We start from the raw sequence: 27,784 nt of genomic DNA, 5'->3' as shown, positions 1-27,784 counted from the left end.
GAGGAGGTGATATTTACTTTTTATAATAACGTATAAAAACAGCGCCTAGCTATCCGTATATATATTTTAAATAATAAAAACCTATTCTCGATTATTAAGTTACTTTATATAAAGCCTTTTATAATAATTAAAAATTATAATAACCTTTACGTACGAAAGTGTTCCTATTAAAAAGCCTATTTTATTAAAATTATAGATATTATAATCGTATATTCTATACTTTATAATTATATTTTATACGAAGGTAAACTAGGCTTAAATAATTATAAAATCTTTAATTAATACCCTTTAATAATTAATTTTATATTAAAAACGCGTCTTTAGTTATAATTAATGTCGTATAAAGTTCTTTATTTATCGTAATCTAATATACGTCGCGTCGTATTTAATAAAAAAGTAATTAATTATATTTTATATATTATTAAGTCGCGGTAGAAATTTTTAATTAATTAAGTTAATAACTCGTTTAAAAATTATAATTTTTTTTAAAAAAGTTATTTTTTTTAAATTCGTATAAGTTTTATATTAAGGTAATAGGTTAGCGCGTCGGTCGCGAAGTATTATTTTTAAAATATTATAAATAAAAGCTACTTTTCGTATAAATAAATTTAGGTTTTTTTTAATAATTTTTAATATAAAAATAATACGATTTTTATTTGAAAAAGAATTTATAATCATATATAAAAAAAAATAGTTATTAAAATAGAAGGTATAAAAGGAAAGGAAAGTAGGTAACTCGTTATAATAAGCGACTCGTTATATATATACGTTAATGATATTAAAACTTTATTATTTTAAATACTTAAATAAACGTATTTTCAATATATTTATAACGTAATATTTAGTTTTATTAATAATAAAAAGTTAAAAAGCTTTCGATTTCTTTTTAAAAATATGGAATAATTAATTAAATAATACATAATTCGTTGCTTTATAATTATTATTATAGATTATAATAAATAAATTAAAATTATATTTAATAAAAAGTCTTTAAATGCTTAATAATATTTTTATATTTATTATATTAATTTAAGAGAATTAATACACGGGCATAAACAATTAATACACGGGCATGACTCTTACACAGGCATGACAGATACTCACTATCATTAGCCTAAAAAAGCTGTTACCTTATTTTAATTCTGTTAGTCTTACCTAAAATATTTAAGAACTTTTTTAATATATAATCGCGATATATTATTTATTTAATTAAAATTTTATTATTATATTATTTATATTAAAATCCTTTATATTTAAGTCCGCTCCTTTTTTATTAAAATATAACCCGCTACGTTAAGTTAAAAGCTTAAGTTAAAATAATGAGTTTAATTTAAAACGGCGACGTAATAAATACTTTTTTATTTTATAACCTCTTATTATTAATAGTTTAAATATAAATATTAATAATTATTATAATTTTAGCGATGATAATACGTTTAAAAATATTTTTATTTTTTTTTTAAACCGGTTTTATTAAATTATTCAATTTTATAACTTATATAAGAATAACGTAATACTTATTAAAATATAAAATAATTATAAAATCTTTTTTTATAAAATATTTTTAATAATAATTATTTAGACTTATTGAGTTATTATATTAATATTTAATTTAAAATATAGTCTATTTTTATTATATTTTATTTTTAAGTTTATTTTATAAGACGAAAAGTATTGACCTATATACACTATTTTTATAAAAAAGTTGAAATTTATATTACGTTTCTTAAAGAAATAGTAAAAAAAAGGTAATAATTAATTAAAAAACTTTTTAATTTTCTTAAATAAGTTCGACAATAACGATAAAGATAAAGTTATTTATTATACTTATTTAATATGTTTATTTTATTATTTTTATTTTTATATTCCCTTTTTTACTATTTAAGGTATTTTTTTATTAATTCTTAAGTAAACTTAATAACTTTATTATTATAAAGTTTTTATTTTTTAAGTTAACGCTCGTTTTCGTTTTTACTTAACTTAATTTTAAATTCATAAATTTTTAATAACTTAAAGCTTATAATCGACGCTTTATTTAATTAAATTAACGTATTTATTAAAAAAAACCGGGTTTAATATTATTTATTAATATAGATATATATATAAAAGTAAGAAGATAATATATATATTTTAATATAATTATTTTAATAAACCGCGGTTTATTAAAAGTATAAGGTTATATTAATAAAAATTATAAAAATATAGTTATAAATAAATAATTATTATTAAAACGAAAAAAAAGGCGCTTAGTTTTTATGATAATATATTAAAATTAAATATATTTAATATAATTATAAGCTAAGCTTTAGTTTTTTAGTATATTTTTTATATTAAAGGTTTATATTATTAATCAAAAACGTTATTAAAACTATTTACCGCTAGGTTAGTATTAAGGCCTACGATTTTTATATTATTATTTAAAAATAATTTTTAAATTTTATATTTATTTAATAAAATATTTATAATATTAAAGCTTTTATAAATAAAAAAAATTAAATAATTATTTATTAATAACCGTTTTAATAAAGCTTTTTCACAAGCGAAAGGTGCTTTATATTATAAAATAAGTTAATAACGAGCTTAACCGGCTTATTAACTTAATATAAATATTTTTATTTTATTTTTTAATATAGAGGCGCTTTTTAAAAATAATTAGTTTTAATAATATATATAATATAAATTGCTTTAAGCTTCTATTATTTTAAATTATTAATTAGATATATATTAAATTTATTTTTAACATAATATTCGGCCTCGTTAATAATAAAAAATTAAAAAGGTTTTAATTTTTATAAAAAATATTTATTAATTAGTTCATTAATATTTAATTTGCTTATTAAATATTATAATTATTAATTATAATAAATAAAAAAAGGCTACCTTAGTTTATAAGTTTATTAATATATAATAATAGCTCTATATTTATTATATTAACTTTAATATTATATTTAAAAGTAAGTAAAAATAAATAAAAAAAAAACGGCTAAAAAATACCGGTAATAACTCGGACTATAAAAATAATATTAAGCTTTTAAAAATATTAATAATAAAATTAAATAATAAAGACTAAACGTATATTTAAATACTTATTAATAATTTAAATTTTTATATATATTATAAAGTTTTTATAATATAAAAGCTTATTATTTTTATTAAAACTAAAATTATTTTTAAAAAAATATAAAATAGTTTTTATAAAAAATTTAATAATTAATAGCTGATATTATATTATTTTTATAAAATATATTTTTTTATTAAAACTTAATAATCTCGTTATTATATTTAAAAATATTAAGATTTTAGTATTTATATTACTTTAAGGATTAAATTTAATAATAATAATATTAAAAACTATCTTTTTAATAACTTAAATTATTTATACTAACTTATTAATATTATATAAAATATAATTTAAAATTAAAAATTATGGTTTATATAATCTTATATAAAAAATAAAGTATTAATTATTTATTAATATATTAAAATTAATTTAAAATATTTAAATAAATTTTAAAATATATTTTTTTTCAAATATTTAAAATTAATTATAAAATAATATTAAATAATAAAAATAATATTACCGACCCATAATTATTTACGGCTTATTTTTATTAAAAATTATATAAATAATTATTTTATTTCAATATAGCTAAGTATTTTTTACTATTATATAATTTATATAAAGCTTATAACCGGGATATTTTTAATAAAATAAGACATTTATTTTTATTAAAAATTAAGGGAAACGTCTTTAAGAGACTTATATTATCGGATTTTAAATTTTAAAATTATTATATCTTTTTATAATAAATTAAAAAACTTAATATAACCTATTTTTAATTTATTAATTATATAAGAAAATAATAATTTAAGGGCTTAACATAGGAAAATGTTATTAATAATTTTTAAAATAATTTAATAAAACCGTTTGTTAAAAAGCTATAATAAGGCGATTATTATAAAACTTATATAAAACAAATAATAAAAAAATAACTAATCTACGGCCTTATTATAATTTTAAATTAAAAGTTAATTTAGTAAACCTAATATAAGGAAATCTATAAAAATATAAATTAATAGATAAGTATTATAAGCGAGTATTTAAAAAAGGAGGTATAAATAAAAAATATTAATTAATAATAATAATAAAGCCGTTTTTTAATAGACGCGATTATTTAAATAAAGCTTTAATAAGATTTAATACTAATTTACTATTTATTATATATTATAATAAAAAGATATAAAAGCGTAAAAATTAAAAATAAATATAATTTAATTTAATATAAAATAATTTAAATAAATATATTAAAATAAGAAAATATTGATAAAGAAGCTTTTATTATTTTTAAGACGAAGTATTTGTGGTTTATATATTTCTTTAGGCTAATAATAGTGTGTAGCTGTTATGCCCGTGTAAGAGTTATGCCCGTGTATTAATTATTTATACCCGTGTATTAATTCCTTATTATTAATTATAATAAATAAATAAAAGCTATATTACATTAATAAGTTTTAAGCGTTTAATAATAACTCTATATTTATTATATAAATTTTAATATTATATTTAAAGCTAAATAAAAATAAATTTAAAAACGTAGTTATAATAATAATAATAATAAATTTAATAATAAAAAATATTAGCTATTAATATAAATAATAACTATATTGAATAATAAAAATAAGCTTTATATTAATATATTTATTAATAAGCCCCCCTTTTATATATATTATAAAGTTTTTATAATATAAAAACTTATTATTTTTATTAAAATTAAGTACGTTTTTAAAAAGGTTTAGACTAAGCTTTATAAAAAGTTTAATAATTAACGCTTAATTTTTTAATATTTTTATATAATACATTTATTTTTTAAAACATAATAAACCTATTATTTTATTTAAAAATATTAAAGTTTTAAAATTTATATTACTTTTAATATTAAATTGAGTAATAATAATATTAAATATTATTTCTTAAATGGTTTTAATTATTTATATCGATTTATTAATATTATATAAAATATAATTAATAATTAAGAAATACGTTTTAAATAAACTTATATTAAAAATAAAATATTTATAAACCGGGGGTATATAAATACTCGCTTTAAATATTTAAACGAACTTTTAATAATACTTTTTTTAAAATATTTTATATTAATTAAAAAATAATATTAATTAATAAAAGAAATAATACCGTTTAATAAAAAATTATTTTTAACTCTTTTTAAAAACTTTAATTTAAATTATACTATTTTAATTAAATTAAATATTTTATATTATTTTAAAATCTATTTTAAAATAATAAATTTAACTATTTTTAATAAATAAAGAATATATTTTTAATAGTGTTTTTAAAAAACGTTTTCTTTTTAAATTTATATTAACGGATTTTTGATTTTAAAATTATTATATCCCTCTATAATAAATTAAAAAATATAACGTAATTTATCTTATTATAATTAACTTTATTTAAAAAAGGCTAATTAATTAATTAAGCTTATATTATTTATAATAACTAAAACGTAAATAATAAATAACAAAGTCTCTTATTTAAAAATAAAAATAAATTAATATTCATTAAGTTTATATAAAAAATAAGTTAACTTAGTTAAAATTAAATATTAAACTTATCTTAATAATAAATAAAAAACTAATTTAGCGTTTTTAATAAAAGGAAGATAATAAGAAATTATATAAATAAACGGTTAATATAACTTAATATTTAAAAAAAACGGAGTTAATAAGAAATAATTTATAATAATAATAAATTTTTATAAATATATTATAAAAAGTAATTTAATAGTAAACCTTTTTAAAAGTTATATTGTTATTATTTAAAATTTATAAAACTATAATAAGAATAGGCTATAATATATACTTTGAAAAATTTTAAATAAGAACTTAAGTTAAAAAAAAATAAAAATAGCTATATTAATATAGTTACTTTTACCGCCTTTATAAAGAGGTATTTTTTTTTTAAATTAATTAAAAAGTTAAATAGCGACGTTAATATAAAAGCGATACTAATATATTAACTTATAATACCGGTATATTAATTCCTTTATAAATATCGTAACTTCGATTTTTAGTAATATAAACTTTATTACGACTAGTTAGCCGTAATAATTATTTAATATAGATTTAAAGTTATTAAGTTATCAAAATATTATTATAATTACTTTAATTATTTTCATAAAAATATATTATAGTTTTAAATTAATTACGATAGTAAATACATATACCGCTATAAAATATATACTTTTATATTAATTTTATATATTTTTAAATTAATTCTTTTTTAGTTATTATAGTTTTAATAATAACTTTTTAAATTTTATTATTGAAATCTAAATATATAATTTTTATGGAAGAATCTAATGCGGATTAGGTTTTTTAACTATTACGGGATTCGTAATGTTACTTCCTATTTACCTTTTGTATCCGAGCTTTATAACGGAGGTCTATAGTGTCGACCTTACGAAACCGATACTGGATAAGGCATTTCAAGAAATTCAAGCTGCTATGGCAAAGGTTTATTCCCATCTGTAGAGAGTGTCTCAAAGCCTAAGCTGAGGAGATTGATGTAGAACGGCGTCCTGATCTTTCCAGAGACCGGTCTAGACGACAGGGCTCGCGTCGCATATGCCTGTCGATTCGGCGAGCTCTGGCGCCTCAAAGATACAGGAGCTCAGTCGCAACTCAAATTACCCAGGTCAATGGATCAAGACCACAACCAACACCAACGGAAACCATCATCAGTGCGACAGATCCTGTAGATAAATTCAGCAAAATAAGAAACCCCGGTAAATCTTTCAGAAACTTGACGAAATTAAAGACAAGATCTAAATGTCTTCATCAAGGAATAGCACTGTTCCACTGCAACAGCAGCTTGAATGCTCGCCGAGCTAGCCTCCATCTTTTGAGCCCGGGAGACCCCTCCCTTCCGGGGCAGGGAATAACATATACTGATCTGGTAGTAAATAGGTGTCCTTATAGATCCTCTCTAGCTGCTATGTCTTGCATGTGATTCTCAATTCCCCCGCAACGGGTCACGCGCTTGTCTGGCATACCACTGTCTAGCACGCGCCTGTCTGGTAACATCTTCTTCCTGACACTTTATAAATTCTATGAAACCTCTATAATCTAGTCTAGCCTGGTGTAATCAGCCATGAGATTCCTGACAAGGAGCATCTGCTTGTAAGGCTCAGGATCCATGTCATCAGGAACTCACCAACGACGATGGTCTATAACTCTTCTTTCTAAACCAAACCCCAGTCGCCCTCAACCCTCAGGTCCTCCACAAACACACCGGATTTCTCCTTCTCGAACTCTTCTTCGATAGTCCAAGGCTGCACCTTATGACCAAGGGGAATGTTGGTATTCTTGAAGGGCTTGCCAGTCTCAATAGCAATGACGGCTTCTTCAAACCTTTCGGTCGCGTATTTCTCGGCGTTGTGGGTCCAGACCCATTTACCCATCAGCATGGGTGGTCGTTTGTCTTTGACAATCTCGGCCATGTCGCGATGGATCTGGCGTCTGTTCGCGAAACCATTGTGCTGCTGAAGCGAAGTACGCTCCCACCTAAAGCCAATTTGATCAGAAAACAGAACTATCTTTGCACGGTGGCTTGTCGTCCGATGTCATGCTCACCTGAGAAGTTGATGGGCCCGAGTAGCCAGAGCTATGCGTTCCTTGCCCCCGAGTCTCAAACACTCGGGAAGAGATATGCCATCCTCGAGGGCCATGGAGGCGCCGCTGCCAGAAGACGGGATGAAGCTGTGGGCGGCATCACCGAGCTGGATGATGTGGCCACCGTCGGACGTCCACTTCTCTTGAGGGTTACGGCAGCAAAGCTTCCACCGCACAACTGTGTTGGGAGGCGTGCAGCGGATTGCCTCCATGACCTCGGGATCCCAGTTTGCGCTGTCAGGGATGGCTTCTGCGATTTGCTCCGTTGTAATGGTGGATGACCAGGATTCCACCGCAGTACCGTCGTCCTAAAAAATTGTCATCATTGTGATCAGCCGGTTTATTCATGGAAGGGCGTCGTCGTACGTACCTCGTGCGTAATACCCAGAAAGAGGCGATCCTTTGCCAAGAGGAAGACAATATATAATTCGGGTCTTCAACCTTATCAGTACAAGCATTTGACGTGTGGATAGTGAAACGGCAGTACTTACGCACTGTACATGCGCAACTGGGGTCTTTCGAGTTCGTCCAGTGCCTTCTGAAGAGCCGGAGCATCCTTGACGTGCTCGGTCGAGTACATGACTCGATCGGCACAGTAACCCGTGCTGACAGCCCGAACGGGGTGACCCAGCGTGATGTTGTAGGCTTTACTGGCAATTCCATCTGCTGCCACGACGACGTCGCCCGTGAACTTGCGGCCGTCTGAAGCGTGCGCCGTGGCAGTGCCTTTGCCGTCTTCTGAGTAGTCGATTATGTCGACGTTGTAGGTCACCGGGATGCTGAGCCTACGGCACTGTCCAAGGAACATGAGGGCAACGTCCCTGCGGCTCACCATCGGCTTGGCCCTGATGGGCCAGATGGCGTGGGTGGCGACCCCTGGGAGGTGATGCTCGAATTCCGCGACCGGAAAGGCGAATCGACCGTCCGGGTAACGGAGGCTCATATTGGCGTCGTACGCGAACTTGTCCCACTCTTGCAGCATCGTGGGATACTCCTTCAAGGTTGCGTAGCTATTGGGACCGAGCCTCACGACGTCGCCTAGACGATAACTTAGCCAATTAACCGGAAGTGTGAGGGGGTGTCTGGTTTCATACCGGCCTCGGAGATTGCTGGACCTTTTTCGAGGACTTGGACATCGTGGCCCTTTCTCCAACATTCAACTGCCGCCTGCAGTCCACCAAGGCCTGCGCCGACGATGACGACTTTAATGCCCGTAGGAGGGTACCGCACGACTCCGTCTACAATGACGCCGGATTCAGGCATTGTTAGTTTTCGGTTCTTGATTTACTCGGTTGGGGATGAGTTGAACTGTAGAGTTTTGATGCTCCATTGTTGTTCGATATCGCGGCTCGAAACTCTATGTATATATACTCTGCAGTTGTCTTGTTTCAACCATCCACGGCGGTGATTTCTGTCCGCGGGCCGTTATCGAAGCCCGACGCCGTGGAAACTCCACAAGAGCTCGAATATTGCCTCAAAAGTTGCAACGCCTTGTCTTTGGCATCGACCGCTGATCCATATGAGCCTATGAGGGTTGCTATACTGGCAGTCATAGTGTCGCATTATCACTGTACTATGTAGTACTCGGGCAGTGTTCCCGCCTTTTGTGGCCAATCGGATGAGACACACCCATGGCCTTGCTAATTGCCCCGTCTTTGGTGAAGCCTTCCGCAGGCCATCTTAAGTCTATCAGGCGGATCAAAACCCCGTGAGTCAACGTTCGCCGTGGGGATCTGCTACAAGGGCTGAGATTCTGCACTAGGCGGACTAGTGGCGGGCCGTTGATGGACGCCGCGGACCTTTGATAGATCCCGCAAGTGGGCCGTTGATAGATGCCGGGCGATTAAATGCCTAAGATGACATTGACTGGTCACTTTACCAGATCTCGCCCTCGAGGCCTTGGCAGGGCTGTAAAGGGCAGCTCAATCTGCGCTGCGTCGGTTATCTGATCAAGGTCTCCTCCTTGACCGCCGTTTTGACCAAGATGTGATGCCCTTACAAACAGTACCGTCAGCAACCTTGGCAAACCACAAGCAGGGGGAATGCGTCGCATGCCACCAAGCTGTCACTTGAATGTCTTGACTCAGTGCGACGGCAATAGCATGTCAACATGCTCGTCAACGCAGGCAACATGGCCAAGGATCTCCGACCAACCACAGCTCCTCAAGTCTGCCCCACCTTGGCATCGGCTTTTTTAGTTCGAATCAGTCTGGTTTCAGGATTCATGACTAATACCTAGGTGCTAAATAGTGGGTCCAAAACGTGATGAATCAGAATACAATACGCTACCGGCTCAAAAGTCTGGTTACACCATTAAGCCCCCTCTTTTATCCACCCCTTTCTTTACACTACGCCGCCGGGTCTACTATGGTAGGAATGATTCCTTAAACGCTAAAGCGCTATTTTCAATAATGAATTTAATATGAGAACTCTTAATTTAGAAGATAATTAAATATACTATACATAATTAAAATCATGGGATCTTGAGGGTTTGTGGTGGGGTGACCCTTCATAGTGTAACCAGGCTTTTGAGCCGGTATTGTAAGTTAAGGTTGTTTGCCGAAACCCCGGTTTTACTACATGTATGGACTGAAAAATTGGTTTAGTACATATATTGGTTACTTGGGTGCCGGGTCTCCAGCATGCCGCTAACAGAGAGGGGTCGGTGAGTTGACGTAAGCGGACACTGACGCCGGTCTTCGCGGCGTGCCGGACAGACCATTTTCAGTCCGCGATTCGCCGGTGATTCCGGAACAACTTTCAAGGCTTTATCCGAGTTTAAATGACGACAATCCCCGCCCGCACCCACCGATCACCATTGAGACTTGTTCACATCGATTGGCGAGCGGCCCTAGTTAAATAAAGCAACAATAATAATGGTCAGTCAAGCGGCCCCCCCTATTCTGACGTCAGTCACTGCGTCGCGCTTCTGGTGGGCGGTGATCGAGTGTTACCTCACGTGGCTTCCAGCGAGTCGTGATCGACTGGGCTGATCGACGTGTGGCATCAGAGTAACGGCGTGAAATTCATCAAGTGGGCCACTCCCAAGGCGGAGAACCAGCCATTTCGCAGATTCATCTCACGCGATCCTGCCGCCGAGTTCCCCGCCGAGAGCGGGCGCTACCATCTATACGTCAGCTATGCGTGTCCATGGGTATGTCTCTGCGCCTGAAAAACACGAGCTTGTGATAGGCTCTGCTGACGGGGGACAACTGCAAGGCACATCGCACCTTGATCGCCCGCAAGCTTAAGGGCCTCGAGGACATCGTCTCCTTCTCGGCCGTCCATTGGCTGCTGGGAGAAAATGGCATGTTATTCGGCGTTAAAACAAGGGAAAATGGCGCGTAATGACTGCGGGGCTGATGATGAGTTAGGATGGCGCTTTGCGACTCCGGATGACACGGAAATCGACGGCGAGAACGTCATACCCGATCCGAACGGGACCTTCAAGTACCTGAAGGAGCTCTACTTCGCCTGCGACCCCAACTATGCGGGCCGGATAACGGTGCCGGTGCTCTTCGACAAGAAGACAAAGACCATAGTGAACAACGAGAGCAGCGACATCCTGCGCATGTTTGGAACCGAGGTCAGTGGCGGCGGGTGGTGTACCCGAAATGAGAGACATTGGCTGACATGAGGCGACTTACTTTCACAGTTCGACGACCTTGTCGACGGGGAGTATCGAAAAGTCACCCTCTATCCCGACGATTTACAAGCGCAGATCGACGAGGCACATGGCTGGCACTTCGACACGATCAACAGCGGTGTGTACAGGTCCGGCTTTGCAACGACGCAAGAGGGTTATAACGACGCCGTGACGACCCTTTTCGAATCCTTGGATAAGGTTGAGGCGCATCTGGCGTCGGTGAAGTCGGGACCGTATTACTTCGGCGAGATTCTCACAGAGGTGGACGTCAGGCTGTACGTTCTCAAGCTTCCAAACATGTGAGGCATGCTAATACGTCTGTCACAGTTATGTCACCATAATTCGGTTTGATGTTCGTCTCATTCCGCCCGATAACTCCTGCCACACATTCCTACCCCCTTGGCAAGCGGTTTCGGACTGAGATTTTGACAGGACAAGACTGACAACCTCGCAGCCCGCTTATGCCCAGCACTTCAAATGCAACATCCGCGACATCCGCTCCGGGTATCCACTCATCCACAGATGGTTGCGCAGGCTCTACTGGAACAACGCCGCCTTTAGGGATACAACCAACTTCTTGCACATCAAGTATCACTACACCAAAAGCCACGCCCAAATCAACCCGTTCGGGGTCACGCCGATTGGTCCCCTCCCAAACATTTTGCCCCTGGAGCAGGAAGTCGCGGCGGCGGAGGCAGCTGGCCACGGAGGTAGAAAGTAGATGGCAACTGTGATTCGGACACGAGCAATGACTTTGTTGCACAAGTTGCTCTTACTCGTTTGTTTGACAAGTTGCATAACTAAGCATCCCGAGATTGATTTCATGTATGCGGCCTGCGACACTCCTTCCCTTTACATCAAGCGCATGATACGGACCATACGGTTCCGCCAGCGGAACTGCTGGGGTTCTCCATACAAGTATTTAGGATGCATAGTAAATGGATAGGGGTTATGAGTTGCTGCATTCTTTGAATTGTGTGCAATGAGACACAGACAAGCAGACGTGATACTACTCAAAGCAGCAGCCCCCAACTTCTCACAATTCCGGGCGGCTTACGCTTGCAACCTTCCTTTTTTGCAGAATCACAACCTTTTGAATGCTACGAAGAGCTTGCGGTCAGTAAACGACGAAGACCACAATATGCTTAGGGAAGTCGGACTCGATTATCCTGGCCATGATTTCTTCCGTGTCCTGGTCGACAGCGCTGGTGGCCTCATCAAGAATCAGAATCCTGCTCGAATGCTTCCGGACTATCGCCCGAGCCAAATAAAGAAGCTGCTTCTGGTCCTTGGACAGCGGTTGCTCAAGGAGCGCTGCAGTCCGCGGACTTGGGTGTACTCCCCCACCAACTAAACTGTCGGTGGTCGATTAGTATTTATACATGACAATTCTTCAAGGGGATATGGATTTAAGATGAGTTTCAGTTGGTTTATTCCTTAGCGACAATAGAATGTCGCAACATAATTTAATAGATGGATGGCTACCTAAACAGAATCAAAATCCGTCCCACCGCTTCATGCAAGACAACAGTTGAATCGACAACATTCACAGTCGTCGAGATTTTGCTTTCGCAATTCATGCGTCTCTCTTTCTCCTAATGAATCAAGACTGTGCTTATCCATCCTTTTCGGTCTTCAGCTTTCGACCTGAGGTTCTCCCTCCGTCTCAGGTTTCCGGGCATAAACAAGATGGCTAAGACTTGAGGTTAGCTTGAGAGATAAGTACTTTATCATGGTAATGACTTACAGGTGGAAAAATGCCTGGAGCTTGGGGTCTTTGAGAGCCTGACGCATCTCAGCAACAAAGACGATGATTTCGGCATACTCCCATCCCATAATTTCCTTGAGTAAGAAGAGGGCGAATCCCTCAAGAGACTGATCATTGTATAGCCAATTGCACTCCCCGACCTCCTTCATCTTTGGATCTTTGGGCCAAGAACCAATGGGGATGGAGTATCTCTTCTCCACGATGTCGACATAGCCGACTGCTTCGAGAGCTCTGGCAATACCGTGATTGTGGGTCTGGGTCAGCGTCTTGCCGAGCTTATCAGTGGCTTCGAAAAAGATCTTTGCCCATCGATGGAAAATATGATCTTTGGGAATATCGTCACCGTAGAATTGTGATCGCGTAGTGATGTCAAACTCCTTGATCTCGACATAGCCTCCAGGGGTCAGATGGTCGAATGCTTGCTTGTACAAGGCTGGCCAATCCGCAATGCTGGCCTCAAGATGGCGAATGTGAATGAAGTCAAAGTCTTTCGACCATGTCCACGGCTGCTCAATGTCGTCGACCTGGAACTTGCAGTTTGGAGGAACCCAGCCGGGCTGAATGGGTGAGATGTCGACACCAGTGACTTGCGCAGATGGGAACTCGTCGGCGAAATCGCTAGGTGGAGGCCATTAGAAAGGTCTGGCAACATCTTGGGATCCAAATTGGAGGCTTACATGGCCCAGATACCCGTGCCGGTTCCGACATCAAGGACGTTCTATGCCGCATATCAGAAACCAGAGAAATGCTGGTGCAAACTCGATGAAAGAACTCACTTGCGGGTCTTGGGCAAGAGGTGCTAGGAACAGTTTGTCATCAAAGAACAAAATCTCCCAGTAATGTCTTAAGGTAGGCAAGACACTGGTGTTAGCTGAGCCAGTCTCAAAGGGATCCAACGGCGCCGGCTGCGCAGTTGGCGGACACTGTCTATACTCACGCAATTTCCAGCGCTTCATTCTGCTTCTCGTCATTGGGACCCCAATAATCCGTCTTCTGGGAGAAAGTTCGGCCGTGGATGCGACGGTACTCTGTGATGCTTTCGCTTATAGATGCTGTGGAAGTAGTCCGGACACTGCAAATCCCGGTTTTCATGCAGTTAGTCTTCAGCCTCAGATCAATGCTTGAAACGCCAGAGTAGAAACTACCTTTCTGTATCTGCCAGTGAGTTTTGGTCCTCATCAACTGCAATACCCTCGTCCTGCACTCATGTCAGCATGCTGTTGGCCTTCTTTCTTGCCGTCCTACGAACGGTAAACTTCCATCTTCCCCCAGTATTTTCAGTATTGCATGCAGGGACATAACTCACATGGCTGTCCGCGCCTGCAACTGCTGCGTTCTCATTCGCAGGAGTGGCATTCGTCACGGTCGCAGGGTTTGGGGCCTGCATTTCGCTTGGGTTCCGTATGTGAAGGTTTGTGGATAGATTGTCGAGCAGATGATCTGGATGGTGTGTGACGAGAGGCAGAAAGTAAAGCGACAACGATCTGGGAGGAGTTGCCCCTCACTTTAAGTGAGCTGTTTTGCTCTATCAATTCTTGCGTCAAGGCTATCCACTCGATGACATTTCCGGCGGCAGCCTCCGCATATGCGAGCGAATGGGATTCATTCTCGCAGTCACCCGAAATGCAGGATTTAAGCGATTTGTGGAAGGTAAAGGCTGGCTTCTACGCTCACTGAGAAACCAACAGAGGGCCAGACACAGAAAGTGTGACATGAGAAGACAGGGGGGCCAGGCTCTGTTGGTTCCAACCGAGGCCATCTGGAACGAACGCTTGCAGCACTAGTCAGACTGGCTTGACCGGACCTATGTACTGGAATGATACTATTTGATGTTCATGGGGGTTTTGACAAAGCTTCTGTACACCAAGAAAACGTTTCAAGCAACATCAAGTGCTATAAGCCCCAGGAGCATCGGGGTGGTGACTTGAGACTATCTACGGCTGCAGTGAGACCCACAATTGGCCTTCAAAGGTGCTTGTGCTGATTTCGTGCGAAACAACGAAAGGTTTTGGGGAACCCAAAAAGCAATCAGTGGTTCTGCCGGTAGTGTGTTTTGGGCCTTGGCTTGATCCCGAAGCTCCGTTCCAAGACCTTCTCAACATGAGGAATATTGCTTCAAGTTCGTCGATGCCAGCATACTTTTACAAGAGAATGAGGGTCTGATGCGAATAGTCAGAGACTCAATTTACATTCTCCGTCCAAAAAAGAAAGCTGGTCTTCCTAAATGCGCTTCCACGCCCTCTTGTTGTCATCGGATCCTGCCACCTCTGCCAAGGAGATCAAGTTGCCACAATCAGGGTCCTTTAAGGGTTACCAGAGTTTGATCACTTAATGAAATCAGTCGAAAATAAAAAACCATATTCTATCTACTTTTGATGTGGCACACATCCAGGCACAGGCGAAACATGTACACCCATTGAACTCTTGGCACCATTGGTAGCGACGCCTTGGCCCATTTGCTGTCTTCTTTCAGCTTCCAGTTTTCCAGCCCACTATCGATGGCTCCAAATAGACCAGGAACAGGTGTCACGTTCCAATCTTCTTCCTTCTGGAGGCCGAATTCCGCTTGCTGATCATGCCACCGTCCCAGCAAAAACCTCGCCTTCCAAACCCTAAGTAGCTCTTGCTGCATTGGCCACTGAGCCGAACCCTGATCAAGTCCCTGGAAGAAGCCTTTGGTCTGGATATCCTCTGTGGAGCCATAGATTCTGTTAAAGTTTGCGTACTTCCCTACCCGTTCATGGTCCTCTACTGGAACTAAGGCTACATCCAAATTAGCTTTAGTGAAACCTGGAAGAGGGAATGGTCTTACCAATACGTTCTTCGCCATTGAAACCCCAAAGACCAGATTGCCTCGCTGCGTCGACCCCGGCGTGCACAGCGACTATCTTTTGGCAGACCAAGAATGACTTGATATTCCAGAGAGTACGAAAGCTTTTTCCATCGCTCAACGGGGGGAATAGTGTGCGCAGTACCTCTCCCGTGACACATACCGTTTGAGCATGTGTCGCAACGGGCGACAGATATTTAAAAGGACCCGAAGGAGAACGAGCAGACCAATAGTGGCCGCAACTTGAGTCCCAGTCGAGGAAGATAACGTTCCTGCTCGAAGCTTGATCAAACCACAAGTCCCTTGGTTTCCCGCTGTCAATAATGCTGTCCGTTGCCTGACGTTCTCCATGTCGTTTCACAGGGTGCCCGGCTAGCTGTCTGGACTCCCGACAGACTGCCGCAATGACAGGAGGGAGAGAATTAAAGTTGTAGGTCATCCGATGAGTGCACTCCTCACTTTCGTCGCTTTGACTTATAGAGCCATGGTGTATGTACCCTCCCTTGTGAGGTTTGTTCATCTCGACAACGCGGACGCGAGGTAGGCATTCATCCCAGATGGCTCGGCGGAGCTCTAGGGGGAGCTGGGGGAAGAGTTGAAACTCTTGAGGCTGAATTGTCGTCATTCCTGAGTACGTGTATTCTCAGAAATTTTTTGAAGGTGCATTTCTCAGAGTTCTCACGGGATGTTGAGCATGTGCAGTCGGGCTTTAGATAATATGTCAGGAGGCGGTTGCATGAGTCTACTTGTGACATTTGGGAACCCCGACAACGAGGAGCGCCCTTGTTGAGAGGTGGATCCTCTGCAGGCCGATGTGTCGATGCAACCAAGACCAATCCCAGGATCACGACGTCAACTCCGCCTAGCCTCAGAAGCTGCTTTCTCCCTAGGGAATTTAAATAACCGGACAGAGCATTACATGAGTCTTTACCTTGCTTAAGCACAATCAAATTGCGCAAGCGACTCGACTAGCTGGGACTTGGCACAAGTTGACAGGTTCAATTGACCAATAACAAACCACACGCTATCACTATCGTAATTAACGTTCAAAGCCGATGATAAGAATCTCTTCCGAAATGAGTTTGCGGGGCCCCGGGATCGGCCCTGGACGAGGACCTTAAAACTTGTGGTTACTCGCTGCTGCGTCTCATGTTGAGTCACGCCCGGGCATCGAATCTTTCTATCTGTCTGATTTTCAGACGCAATGGTGAACATCTGGACGTCTGCGCTTCTGGGCGCCTCCGCGCTGAGCACGTACGCTGGAGCCCAACAACACGGCGATACAACACAACTACTCTCGTACGCCAACGTCACGTCTCTCCTCGACACCATCATTGCTCGCGGGTACATGAACGTCGGCACAACAGGAGACTATAAACCGTTCACGTACCTCGTGACAAACCAGACCACTCTGCCAAACACAACGGCGATCAATACGACCTACATTGGCGCCGACATCGACGCCGCGCAGTCGCTGTCCAACGCCCTCGGCCTCCCCAAACCTCCCCGCCTGGTCGCGACAAAGTGGGCAAACATCACGAGCGACCTGTCGGCCGGCAAATTCGACATCGCCATGGGCGGCGTCAGTCTGACCCTCGCGCGAGCCAAGACCGCCTTCTTCTCCACCGCCATCCAGAGGGTCGGCAAAACGGCGTGCATCCGCTGCGCCGACGCGGACAAGTATACCGACCTCGCGTCGCTCGACCAGGCCGGCGTCAAAGTCGCCGTCAACCCCGGTGGGACCAACGAGGCGTTTGACAGGGCGAACCTCAAGTCTGCGACGATTGTCATGGTGGAGGATAATAATGCCGTGTACCAGGCGGTTTTGGATGGCTCGGCCGATGCCATGATTTCTGATCTCATCGAGGTCGAGTTGCAAGTCAAGCTACACGAGGGCGAGCTGTGCATTGCCAACCCGGATGAGCCGTTCAACTTTGAAGAGTTGGCGTATGCGGTCCCTAGAGATATTGTGTGGAAGCATTTCGTCGATGCTTGGGTTCATGTTCAGCTTGGCAGTGGTGGTTGGAATGGCACACTCGAGAAGTGGTTGAACTACAAGTGGCCGAGTGTATGAACTCCAAGGCTTCCACTTGGATGTAGCAGTATTGATTAGTGTCTAATTTCGTGAACGATGATGGGATCAAAAGACATGGAATTGACGCTTTGGTAGTACCATGAAGCAGTCACTAAATAATAGACCATGGATGTTTGAGCTAAAGCTTAGATAAAGGTGGTCCACTCGCTAATTGCGATTTCGCGAGTTTCACCGCATGTGCTGCCATTCCCCTAGAGTATTGATTAGAAAAGAAACGTCACCGCACGCCGTATCTGGTATGGGAACTCACCAAGATGCCTGATAGCCTGCTCCGGATGCCCCGTAGTTGTGCACAATGAGCCCCTCATCTGTCTTCTCAGCCTCGATTCTCGGCCCACCCCTGCGATTCGGCCTCAGTCCGACGCCATGCTTGATAATCTTCAAGTCTTCGGGCCGGCCGAGCTCGGGCGCCAACGCGCAACAACGCTGGAGGATGGTCTTTGTCAACTCGGGGTCGACCTCCTTGTCCCAATTTCCGTCTTGACGACACCCGCCGAGGACTATACCTCCCGCCAGAGGCCGCTGGAAGATGTAGGTAGTGTCGTTGTCTACTCTCCGAGGAGAACGAAAGTACATTCTCTCGAGGGGTTGGATCGGCTGCTCAACTAGGATAGTCTGTCCACGGGTTGGATACATGGACTTGTCTTCTACCCCGCCGAGGAAGTAAGATCCTAAGCCGGTGCAATTGAAGAGAGCAGTTACATTTGGAGAGATGCGAGCCTCCTTGATGTGACCAATTTTCTGACGGACGAGAACGACTTTACTCTGTCTGCACTGCTCTAATAGCCTGGTTTAGTCAGACTTTGAGCTGACCATGAAAGATGGATGGGAAACTCACCACTGCAAGTAGATCTGAGTATTGATCACAAAAGTGCTGGGCACGTCCAGTCCAAAAACTGCCTTGGCGGGCAGCTCGTCTGCGTGCAGTGGGACGGTACCTCCCACCAGATCATCATACCACAGCTTGCCAGTCCCTACGCTTAGAATCCCTGCGTCCTCAATCTTTTGATCGAAAATCATCCGCAACGGCGAGCTCTTGACCCCCGCTTCTGGGGCATTCTTTGCAATCTTTTTGAAACGCTCAAACGCGACGCGGTCAAAGGACTCGAGGAGGCCGTTATCGTTGGCCGAGGAGCACCAATTCCCCCCGGCCCACGGCGAACAGTAGTCAATGTTGTAGTCGCCGGGGAAGTACTCTGCCAGAATGGTGATCTTTGCCAAGGGGAATTCGGCCGTGAGGGTCAGTGCAGTGGTGAGGCCGATGACACCGGCGCCGAGAACGACAAAGTGAGGCGGAGGAGTCGCCATTATGTCGTGGCGGACCACGCGAGGTTGATGGCTGCCGGTTGAGGATGAGGTTGACGCCGCCGGGCTCGTTGGAGACCTGGAGTTGTTGCAGCTGACAGCTCCGGTCCGGGCCGGTGGGCTCGGCGGGTGATTGATGCGCTGATGAACGTCCGAAATCGGCCTGCGCCACGGCGAAACGGCGCCGATATGTACCTAGGTAGTTAAGAAATCAATTCATGTTGGCTTCTATCTCCACCCAGCACTCCCCTAATTAAAAGTGATATGGCGCCAAGAGGCTCCTTTATTCATCGCGTGTCCCACTGCAATGAGACACGAAGGAACCAGACCAGACTGATATCGAAAAGCCACAAGTCTCGTCTTGTCGGATTCCTTCAACGCATATACTTTGCTCACTTGTGCGGGTGGACTATGCAGACAAATAGCAACACTTGGTTTCAGCAAGGGTTGCTCTAGGAAAGAGCCAAATCTGTAACTTTTCGTTTTGCTCCGAGGCAAACTCTCTGATATACACAAGTCACATACAAAGTCCCCGACTGCAATTTGGTTGTACGCAAACGCCTTTCGCGTCAATCCTAGCCTCAGAGAACATAAATCAGCCGCAAAGCAATCACAATCACGCCTTTTGGCCCGCATTGTCTTGCCCTATAGGGTGAATAGGCTGCATCCCCTCCAGGTTCACATTTTTCTTCTGCTGCGACGCCATCGATGGCATCGTGTTTGGATCTCCGCTGTGCCTCTAAAGAACTTTCAGCCAAAGAGCATTCCCGCCGTTCCCAAACGGGAGACCTACTCTCTCCTCCTCTACTTCTGCGTCGTGGATAAAGTCGTGGCCGGCCTCCACGGCATCGTCCGATAGGCCGTGTTCCTTCAAGCCATGGTCTTTTCTGTTTGACATCTTGCAGTGTCTAGTAAGAATGATGTAAAATCTGTGTGAATGTAGGTTGCGTTCCGATTTTTTTCAGGGGAAAAAACTTGACATTGATGCGGGATGTAGAGGACCGCCCCGTTTTATGCCTTTCAGTGTAAGATAGGGAACGAGGGCACTGGGCGTCATAAAGGTGTCCAAGTGAGGGGTCTATGGTTCCTTTCGCAAAGCATGCACGACACCATCAGCGAGGGCACGGTGAGCAACCCCGCATGGATCACGGTCTTTCGACCACTCCCAGGCAAGCCCGCAAGGATGACCGGACATAAAGACTTACTTCTATAGACGTCGAACCGCGGGGTCAGCTTCATCATGACGGTCTACGCCGGGCTGGACAAATTCGCCAACCAATCGTTGACACATCCATCTGAAGTTAATCAAACGTAAATGCGGTTGCGGGGACGGGGAAAGTCAAGATGAGAGCCGGATGATCGAGTAAGCCGGCAGTGATCTCAAAAGCAAGGGGTATAAGACGGAATTTGGCCATCTTACATGTACTTACTAAGGGAACGCGATATAGAAAGTTCCCTTGAATCAAGAGTTCTTCCAGGAAGCGATGTAGTCCTAGGAGGATGGAGGCGGCAGGTTATAGGGTTAGGAGTCAAGCACAGCGCATAAGAGAAGGATAGGGAAGGACCAACTTCTGGCTCAAAGACCTTTACATTTTACGGTTTAACGGAACAGTCCGCTTAACCCATGTTCTTGATTCGGCTGTCATGATAATTAGACGATACTGGCCAATAGAACTTGCCGTACGATTCCTCGGGATGGCTCCGTATTGCACTTGTCTTACTCTTGGACTAAATTCTCCATACATGTGCCTAAGTATCAGCCAAAACCTTCTCTGAGGACATACGACACGATTATCAGACAAGTCATGTCTGAAATAAGAGCGGGAAGGTTGAATTGCCCGTATGATTTCTATTATTGCCATCACCGCCAAAGGTTCAGACTGCTTCTTCAAGACTTGCATGCAACAGGCTCAACAAAGATTGCTCGTGGCTCTTGTGTATTACGTAAACTCATTGATACATTAAACTTACAGTCAAAATTAATGGAATCATTAGGAGCATTATCCAACTACCAGACAACACGCTGGCGGCGCTGCTGCCCGACACATTCTTACTCGCCCGCCCAGCCTCGTCCTTTGACCGATCCGGGTCATCGCCCACGGGCTGAGAAATCCAGTCCTTTGGAATCTGCGCGATGAAGTCGTACCAGTAGTCACCCATGGTGCGGTACCCCTCATCCGAAGGGTGAATGCAATCGTCTCTCAGAATGCCAGTGCCCAAAGCCGCAAAGTCTACCGCCAGCACATGGTGGCTCGCGTTTCTGCGCTGCTCGACGATGCCGGGGATGAGCTTCTGGTACGCTACCGTGGCGAGCTCCTGGACGGCGTTGCACGTGTTGATGATTTGGGCGACGAGGATGGTGGCGTCGGGGCAGGCGGTGATCATTTGGTCGATGAGGGAGCCGAGGCGCTTGGCGGCGGCGGCTGGGTCATTGCCTTCGGTGGAGATGGCCGGGTTCGGGTTCATGTCGTTGGTGCCGGCGTGGAGGAGGATGATGTTGGGTCTTTGCACCAGGGATGGGCCTACGTTATCGGCGATGTACTGGATCGTTTTTCCAGACCAAGCAGCCTGAGTCATTTGTCAGAATCAGAGACGTTGGAAGTCGATCAAGATTCGTCTTCTTGACTCACATAGTATCCGTCGGTCATGTTTCCGGAGTATACAGTACCGGCGAAAACTACGTCGTTGGCTGCCAGGGTTGTCAGACATGGGTCTCATTATTCTTCATGCTCCTGCGTGTGGTAGAGTGCATGGTTGAACTTCTCATTTGCGGTGAATGAACATACCGGACAGACCCTCGTCAAGTTTAAGCCTGTAGCCATTCCCATCGCTGCTCAGATATCCCACAGTGATAGAATCGCCCACCGGAAGTATTCGGAGTTTGACACCATCCTTGATGACTTGTCCCGCTGGCGTTGCATTATACTCAAGAACATCTGCGGCGGCGAGCGCCAGCGGGGTAATTAGGGCGGTGATGCTGGCGATAGAAAACCTCATCTTGAGGGCCGAGAGCTGGGGAAACGAGACGACACCATCCCGAAAGCCCTCTCAAGAGGCTAGGCAACGGGGTGTGGGTATCGGGCACTTCAAATAGTCCCTCATAGACCACATCAAGGTAGTCGTCAAGCCTGATGTGATCAGCTCACCCGCGGACCGACCAAGGCAGTGAACGCATCCCTCGGGCACAGCTAGCCGCGATCCACCACGACCAACTCAAATTTAGAGGGTCAATGCCAGGCACCATCTTCGCTAAGCAGCGAGCTGGTCGCATTGAGAGCAAAGTGACCGAAGGGTCCCGTTTCTCGACTCCACCGGCAGTGGACACCATGCCGCGTGGTTCAGGGCCTGGGCCGTCTGTTGAAGCAGGATCTGCCTTTGGCACTCTGCACAGCACATCACTGGCCATGGTCGTCATGTCACGAGGGAACTCTCAAGGCAGCCAACGTGATGGAGAGGTGTTGAAGCCGTTGGACGGCGTTTTCAAACGGCCTGCCCCCCACCCCCCCCTGGTGGCAATCTCACCTGCAGGACCTTTGCTACGGTGTCAATGGCTGCTACCGGCCGCGTGGTGGGCTGTCGGCAGTTTGCCAAGATGGTCTAGCTAGCTACTGCTAAGGTGCCTATGTGGCACGGGAGGGCTGCAAATCCTCGTCATCTGCCTTTCGGGGCGAGACGACGGCGTGGCCGGGTTAGCCGGGCGCAAACAATGGGAACATTCGGATATGAGAAAGCGGGCGGAGGAAACGTGGGAAAGGAAATCCCCCTCGTACCTTGGTCTCACTTTATTACCGCTGGTTCCAGTAGTGCCTTTCTACAATTATTAAAAAAAGAGAAGAAAAAAAGCTTGCCGTTTGCCTTGCCCCTGGTGCCTTTGTGCATGATTACTTCGGCCCGCTCCCTTGCGCCAGCACGAACGCCGTTTCTCTGCGCGTCAACTTGTCAGATGGCAGCGCATGAACCACCTAACATGAGATGCTAATGCGTCGGGGGTTTTTGCTACAGGATGGTCCTGGTTACTTGAGCCATCCCCCTTTTATTTGCCAAACTTTCTCGTCTCCAATGCCCAACGCGATTTTATTTACTATTTAATATCATGCCGGGAACCATCATTGATAGGCAGAACCATGAGCCCAAAAGATAACCCGAGAGAGATATGGAAACGGAGAGCAAGCATGCTTGCAGTGCACTCGGCCCCCGCGTGACGCCGATACCTTAACAAGACGTGGTAGACCAGGTACATGTATGTATGGAGACCAGCACCGATGACTTCATGAATTGACGTCGCTTCTCCAACCAACTTGAAAGCTTAGCTATCCCACCGCTGCTGCAAATCCCCCCATGACAAGTGGGCAACACCCACCGCCATGTGCTCTGACGTCGCTAAGACTCTTGCACCACTACCATCGGCAGTCTCGGCGCGTCCACTGGTTACAACGTCAGTTCGCCCACATCAGATACGCGTCGCGCGCCATGTCCGTGCCAGCTTCGGGTTTGGTTAGTGGATTAAATTGACCGGAAACTTCGAGTACTATTATTCAAAGACAGGAGACACGACTCTTTAGTTTTCCGCTAGTGGCTTGCGAGAGGGGAAGATTGTCCCAGTTATCTCTGTCCTGTTAGTTTTCCTTATCTTTATAATCAGCCACTATCATCCCATTCTATTGATGCGACAAAAGAAGAGAGAAAAGGTGTCAGTACCCAGTAGATCATCATCTTTAGTCATTACAGCATTGAACTTTATATAACACCAACAATCTTGTGACATGGTCAGACAAACTCTACTATGTAGAGCACGTGTGCAATTTGCGCAACCGCCTCGGCACTCCGAGGCACGTCAAGAGAAATGCTTTGAAGTCGAGGACATGAAAAAAACATTTATAAATTACTGAACCATGTACTATCGCGACTAAACAGCAAATCCCCCAACTTCAGAGTCATACTAAGAACATGCCATTCCATAATCGATAACCACGGAGAGTGCTAGTGATATCAGCAAGCGCATCGAGCACATCCACATGAATTATCACTAACCAGAGTTTCCGCTGATATCCGCATCATAGTCGGTATCCGTTTCTTGGCCGTCGGCAATAACGTTCTCAGCCTCCTGAGTCCGCGTTGGCATATCGTGCAGAATGGCAGCCGCTCGGTATACACACAAGTTGTCGTCACTGCACTCACCCATGGCACAGCAGGTCCACTCCACTCTAAATTCTGCCTCCTCAACGGGATGATCTTTTGCACATGCATAAGCCCGAGGGATGCTACCGTCACTCAGCATGACATGTTGGGGACGGCCAGAGTTGGAACAGAGGCTGCAATAGATACGGCGGCCAGCGTATCCCATAGCCTTTCGCGAGGTGGAGCTGGAGAGGCTCACGTGAGCTTTGCCATTGTTTGCTACGTCGGGGCAGTCGTCTGGGTAGATGGTTATGAGAGGAAGTCCAATAAGATTGATGTTATTGCGGTATCCCATTCTCAATGCCTTTTCGCAGAGGTAATATAGAGGAATTGGCTTGGGCACGAGGCGAAGAATTGACAGACGGTTTCCATCCTGCGCAGAGAGGCAGTTTTCGCTGCAGCAAGAGATCATGACTTCGATTTGCCAGCACATCTCGACTGATTGGAGCTGTAAACTTGTAATTGGATTGGATTCTGGAGTTTGTCCTGGGAATAAGGTAGGCGCATTGCTGGTGGAGTGGTGTTTGGAGAGCTGTTGAGACTAAGACTCGAGGAGGGCACGAGAAGCTACGCATGTATATAATTGTATGAACACAAGGGGAGTTGAATTTCTCATTCGGGTTCACCACTGGCATTCGTAACACAACACTGAACAGACGAGTTGTCTCTGCAAGGCAGCAAAAGCCAATCATACTGCTATCAGCAAGGATAACAAAGAACCCGGCGTCGCAATGCTGTATCAGTCTATCAGAACGACAAAGAGAATCCTTGATATCTAAGAGTGGTCCTGACCGAGAAAAGAGTTTGTTCAGACATTCACAAGAATCGAGAGCAGTACCATTACTTTGTAAATCGGTCAAAGGTTATACGTAGCTCGAGACTGTGGCACAACCGAGGCAAGTTCATGAGAGGTTGCAACTGAGGATATACCTCGATATCCATCGTGTCACAGTGTATACAACCAGCCTTCCATGCCCTCGTTTCTACGACGCCCCGCTTTTGCTGCTTTGTTGCAGCGCCACAAGTAGATATCCATAATGATAATCATCGTGATACTAGCCATAGAGATGGCAAATGTCGTCCAGATGCCGGTCTAGATGAGCATGGTCAGGCGATGGGTTTCATTGTTCAAGTTTTGGCAAGGCCTTACAGTGTAGTGGGGACTCTCTTTCGACATGAAAGCTGTGCTTGCAATTATGCCGCCGAGGCCGCCTCCAATGAGGCATGTTGCACTAGAGACGGCCCTCTTTGAGTGCGAGGTGATGTTGTTCGCTTGGAAGGTGAGCACGCCAGGTACGCAAAACTGGAGAAATCCGATACCTGGAGATTGTTGGAATCAGCAATGGCTCACTATAGCCTCTGCCTCGGACAGAAAATCTCACCAAGAAATGCTCCAAAGTAGCGAGCACCGTTAGCCTTGCCGTACACGGTAATCAGCATACCGACTGCAGTCAAGGCTTGATGTACTGCGATGATGGGACCTCGAATCTTGTACTTGTCACCGAGGTAGCCAGAGGTGTAGGCCACAATAGCTGCAAGAACATACGGAGGCGCAGAAAGCAGTTGCGCCTCTGTACTGCTGAAGCCCATACCGTTGCGAAGGATGATGGGGAGGAAGTAGGAGTAAGCGTATCCTGGGAGGGTCGAGGCCATGAGATTGAACGCCCAAAAGTACAGCCTCCAGTCCATGAGGTGGTGCAGAATCCTGGCCAGATTGATGCCATCCTCCTCGGCATCGCCGCGATCCTGGTTGATGCGGGCAATAATGAACTCTTGCTCCGTTGGTTTCAGGAACTTGCCGGCTTGGGTTGGGAAGTCAATGATGATGAACCGACCTAGAGCACAAACCAGCACGGTGATTGCGCCCTCGATGATGAATATCCCTGTCACGTCTGATGAGTGACAAGTTCTCAGGTTTTCGGACAGGCTTGCCCCCCAACTTACAGCTCCAGCCGTTCAATCCACTCTTCCCGCGGAGAAGGGTGAGAACATATGCAAAGATTGCAGAGAAGCCGCTGGCGAGGACGGAAAGGATCCAAAAGCCGGACAGCCTCTTGCCTACTTCGAATCGGGTGTACCAACAGGTAATCAGATAGGTGCATCCTGTCAATTTTGAACGTCAGATTCGGTTCCCATAGCCCATCAGAAGCGCCGAGATTTTGTAGAATGTGACCATACCTGGCAGGAAACCTGCTTCTAGTATTCCCAGCAGAGCTCGACACACTGCCATCGCGCCCCAGCTCTTGGTGAAGCCCATACCGATGAGCACCACTCCAAAGCCTACACCGAGGAACGAAAGCCAATTGGCGGGTCCAGCCTTCGGAAGCACGAGATTCTGCAACAAAGATTAGCTCAAATCGTGATGAGTTTCGAACGAGAACGCGAGGCCATACGCTTGGTATCTCGAAGAGACTTGAGAAATTGTTAGCCAGTGATGTTCACGATTGGATCACATCGTGGAAACGAACATGTATGCAACAAAAAACACCATCACAATGACGGTGTACCTGTTTCCCACGGCGAGTCCCAGATCTTCTTGCATGCCAGCGACCAAGGCAAGCCCAAGGTTTGTTCGGTCTATGAGGGAGATGGAGTACATGATGCCTAGAATCGGAAGCAGACGAATGTCGATGCGGCGTCTGGCGACACTGTTAGAATTGTCTATTCTAAGTGATAGAGGTGACGAGTTGACAGACATGACTTTCTTCTGCTCGGCTTCGGTCAGCCCGCAGATCTCTCCGATATCTCTCCCCTTGACGTCCTCTACGTGAGTCGAATCATGAGTCTTCTCGTCAATGGCACGAGTACCAAACTCTTCATCTCCTTGTCGAAGGTCTCTGGATGCTCTTGTTTGCTCCATCTCAGCTCATCCGTTTTTGTGTTGCTTTGCCGTTGCAAGTAGATGGAACAACACAGTGAATTTCTTCCACAGGTCAAATCCAAAATCCATTTTACAAGGCATACTGACCATTCCCTTAAGTACTCACAAGGGTCGCCAACAAGAGTCATCGCCAAGAAAGACATATCCACCAGAATATGATGGTGACCTGCTTCCATCAACCACCAATTGGTCTAATTCAGACTCAAGCAAGCCTCCAAGCAAGCCTCCAAGCAAGCCTCTATTCCGCTCAATACCTAGCTGATCCGGGAGATAGGTTGGGTGCGGGGTAATCCGGGGTTGTGCAGGAAAAAGCAGTCTCTGATGCAAAGTCCCACAAGCAGCCAGATGATTCGTCGGACAATAATCATGAGAGTGGAGTGGGAATGACGCCA

At 42.7% G+C, this 27,784-nt stretch overlaps 9 protein-coding genes across 9 annotated transcripts; 2 read left to right on the top strand and 7 right to left on the bottom strand.

Annotated features, from left to right (window-relative positions):
- Positions 1-7,259: 7,259 nt before the first annotated feature.
- On the bottom strand, positions 7,260-8,952 carry CORC01_03042 (uncharacterized protein; the record flags this gene model as incomplete). The annotated part of the gene is made up of 5 exons (XM_022614692.1): positions 7,260-7,581; positions 7,651-7,997; positions 8,060-8,123; positions 8,181-8,727; positions 8,784-8,952. The coding sequence occupies 5 exons, from the start codon at positions 8,950-8,952 to the stop codon at positions 7,260-7,262; spliced, it is 1,449 nt and encodes a 482-aa protein (XP_022478694.1).
- A 2,074-nt stretch (positions 8,953-11,026) lies between these two features.
- CORC01_03041 (glutathione S-transferase) lies at positions 11,027-12,056 on the top strand (the record flags this gene model as incomplete). Its single annotated transcript, XM_022614691.1, has 4 exons — positions 11,027-11,275; positions 11,345-11,610; positions 11,663-11,687; positions 11,790-12,056. 4 exons carry the CDS (start codon positions 11,027-11,029, stop codon positions 12,054-12,056), a joined length of 807 nt encoding a protein of 268 aa, XP_022478693.1.
- Positions 12,057-12,970: 914 nt separating this feature from the next.
- Positions 12,971-14,490, bottom strand: CORC01_03040 (UMTA protein; the record flags this gene model as incomplete). The annotated part of the gene is made up of 7 exons (XM_022614690.1): positions 12,971-13,028; positions 13,083-13,721; positions 13,781-13,821; positions 13,880-13,964; positions 14,041-14,175; positions 14,249-14,301; positions 14,410-14,490. 7 exons carry the CDS (start codon positions 14,488-14,490, stop codon positions 12,971-12,973), a joined length of 1,092 nt encoding a protein of 363 aa, XP_022478692.1.
- Positions 14,491-15,323: 833 nt separating this feature from the next.
- CORC01_03039 (uncharacterized protein) lies at positions 15,324-16,107 on the bottom strand (the record flags this gene model as incomplete). Its single annotated transcript, XM_022614689.1, has 4 exons — positions 15,324-15,404; positions 15,490-15,866; positions 15,916-16,037; positions 16,097-16,107. The coding sequence occupies 4 exons, from the start codon at positions 16,105-16,107 to the stop codon at positions 15,324-15,326; spliced, it is 591 nt and encodes a 196-aa protein (XP_022478691.1).
- A 1,030-nt stretch (positions 16,108-17,137) lies between these two features.
- Positions 17,138-18,007, top strand: CORC01_03038 (bacterial extracellular solute-binding protein, family 3; the record flags this gene model as incomplete). The annotated part of the gene is made up of 1 exon (XM_022614688.1): positions 17,138-18,007. The coding sequence occupies one exon, from the start codon at positions 17,138-17,140 to the stop codon at positions 18,005-18,007; it is 870 nt and encodes a 289-aa protein (XP_022478690.1).
- A 267-nt stretch (positions 18,008-18,274) lies between these two features.
- CORC01_03037 (FAD dependent oxidoreductase) lies at positions 18,275-19,336 on the bottom strand (the record flags this gene model as incomplete). Its single annotated transcript, XM_022614687.1, has 2 exons — positions 18,275-18,815; positions 18,867-19,336. 2 exons carry the CDS (start codon positions 19,334-19,336, stop codon positions 18,275-18,277), a joined length of 1,011 nt encoding a protein of 336 aa, XP_022478689.1.
- A 613-nt stretch (positions 19,337-19,949) lies between these two features.
- CORC01_03036 (GDSL-like Lipase/Acylhydrolase) lies at positions 19,950-22,330 on the bottom strand (the record flags this gene model as incomplete). Its single annotated transcript, XM_022614686.1, has 5 exons — positions 19,950-20,072; positions 20,127-20,231; positions 21,305-21,901; positions 21,964-22,022; positions 22,120-22,330. The coding sequence occupies 5 exons, from the start codon at positions 22,328-22,330 to the stop codon at positions 19,950-19,952; spliced, it is 1,095 nt and encodes a 364-aa protein (XP_022478688.1).
- A 1,942-nt stretch (positions 22,331-24,272) lies between these two features.
- CORC01_03035 (uncharacterized protein) lies at positions 24,273-24,806 on the bottom strand (the record flags this gene model as incomplete). The annotated part of the gene is made up of 2 exons (XM_022614685.1): positions 24,273-24,313; positions 24,365-24,806. The coding sequence occupies 2 exons, from the start codon at positions 24,804-24,806 to the stop codon at positions 24,273-24,275; spliced, it is 483 nt and encodes a 160-aa protein (XP_022478687.1).
- A 651-nt stretch (positions 24,807-25,457) lies between these two features.
- On the bottom strand, positions 25,458-27,371 carry CORC01_03034 (uncharacterized protein; the record flags this gene model as incomplete). Its single annotated transcript, XM_022614684.1, has 8 exons — positions 25,458-25,604; positions 25,662-25,831; positions 25,894-26,394; positions 26,456-26,614; positions 26,690-26,846; positions 26,905-26,923; positions 26,980-27,150; positions 27,208-27,371. 8 exons carry the CDS (start codon positions 27,369-27,371, stop codon positions 25,458-25,460), a joined length of 1,488 nt encoding a protein of 495 aa, XP_022478686.1.
- Positions 27,372-27,784: the final 413 nt, after the last annotated feature.

The sequence above is a fragment of the Colletotrichum orchidophilum genome (assembly GCF_001831195.1).
Source record: "Colletotrichum orchidophilum strain IMI 309357 chromosome Unknown Scaffold_18.1, whole genome shotgun sequence".
NCBI lineage: Eukaryota > Fungi > Ascomycota > Sordariomycetes > Glomerellales > Glomerellaceae > Colletotrichum > Colletotrichum orchidophilum.
This window is presented reverse-complemented; position numbering and strand designations above follow the sequence as displayed.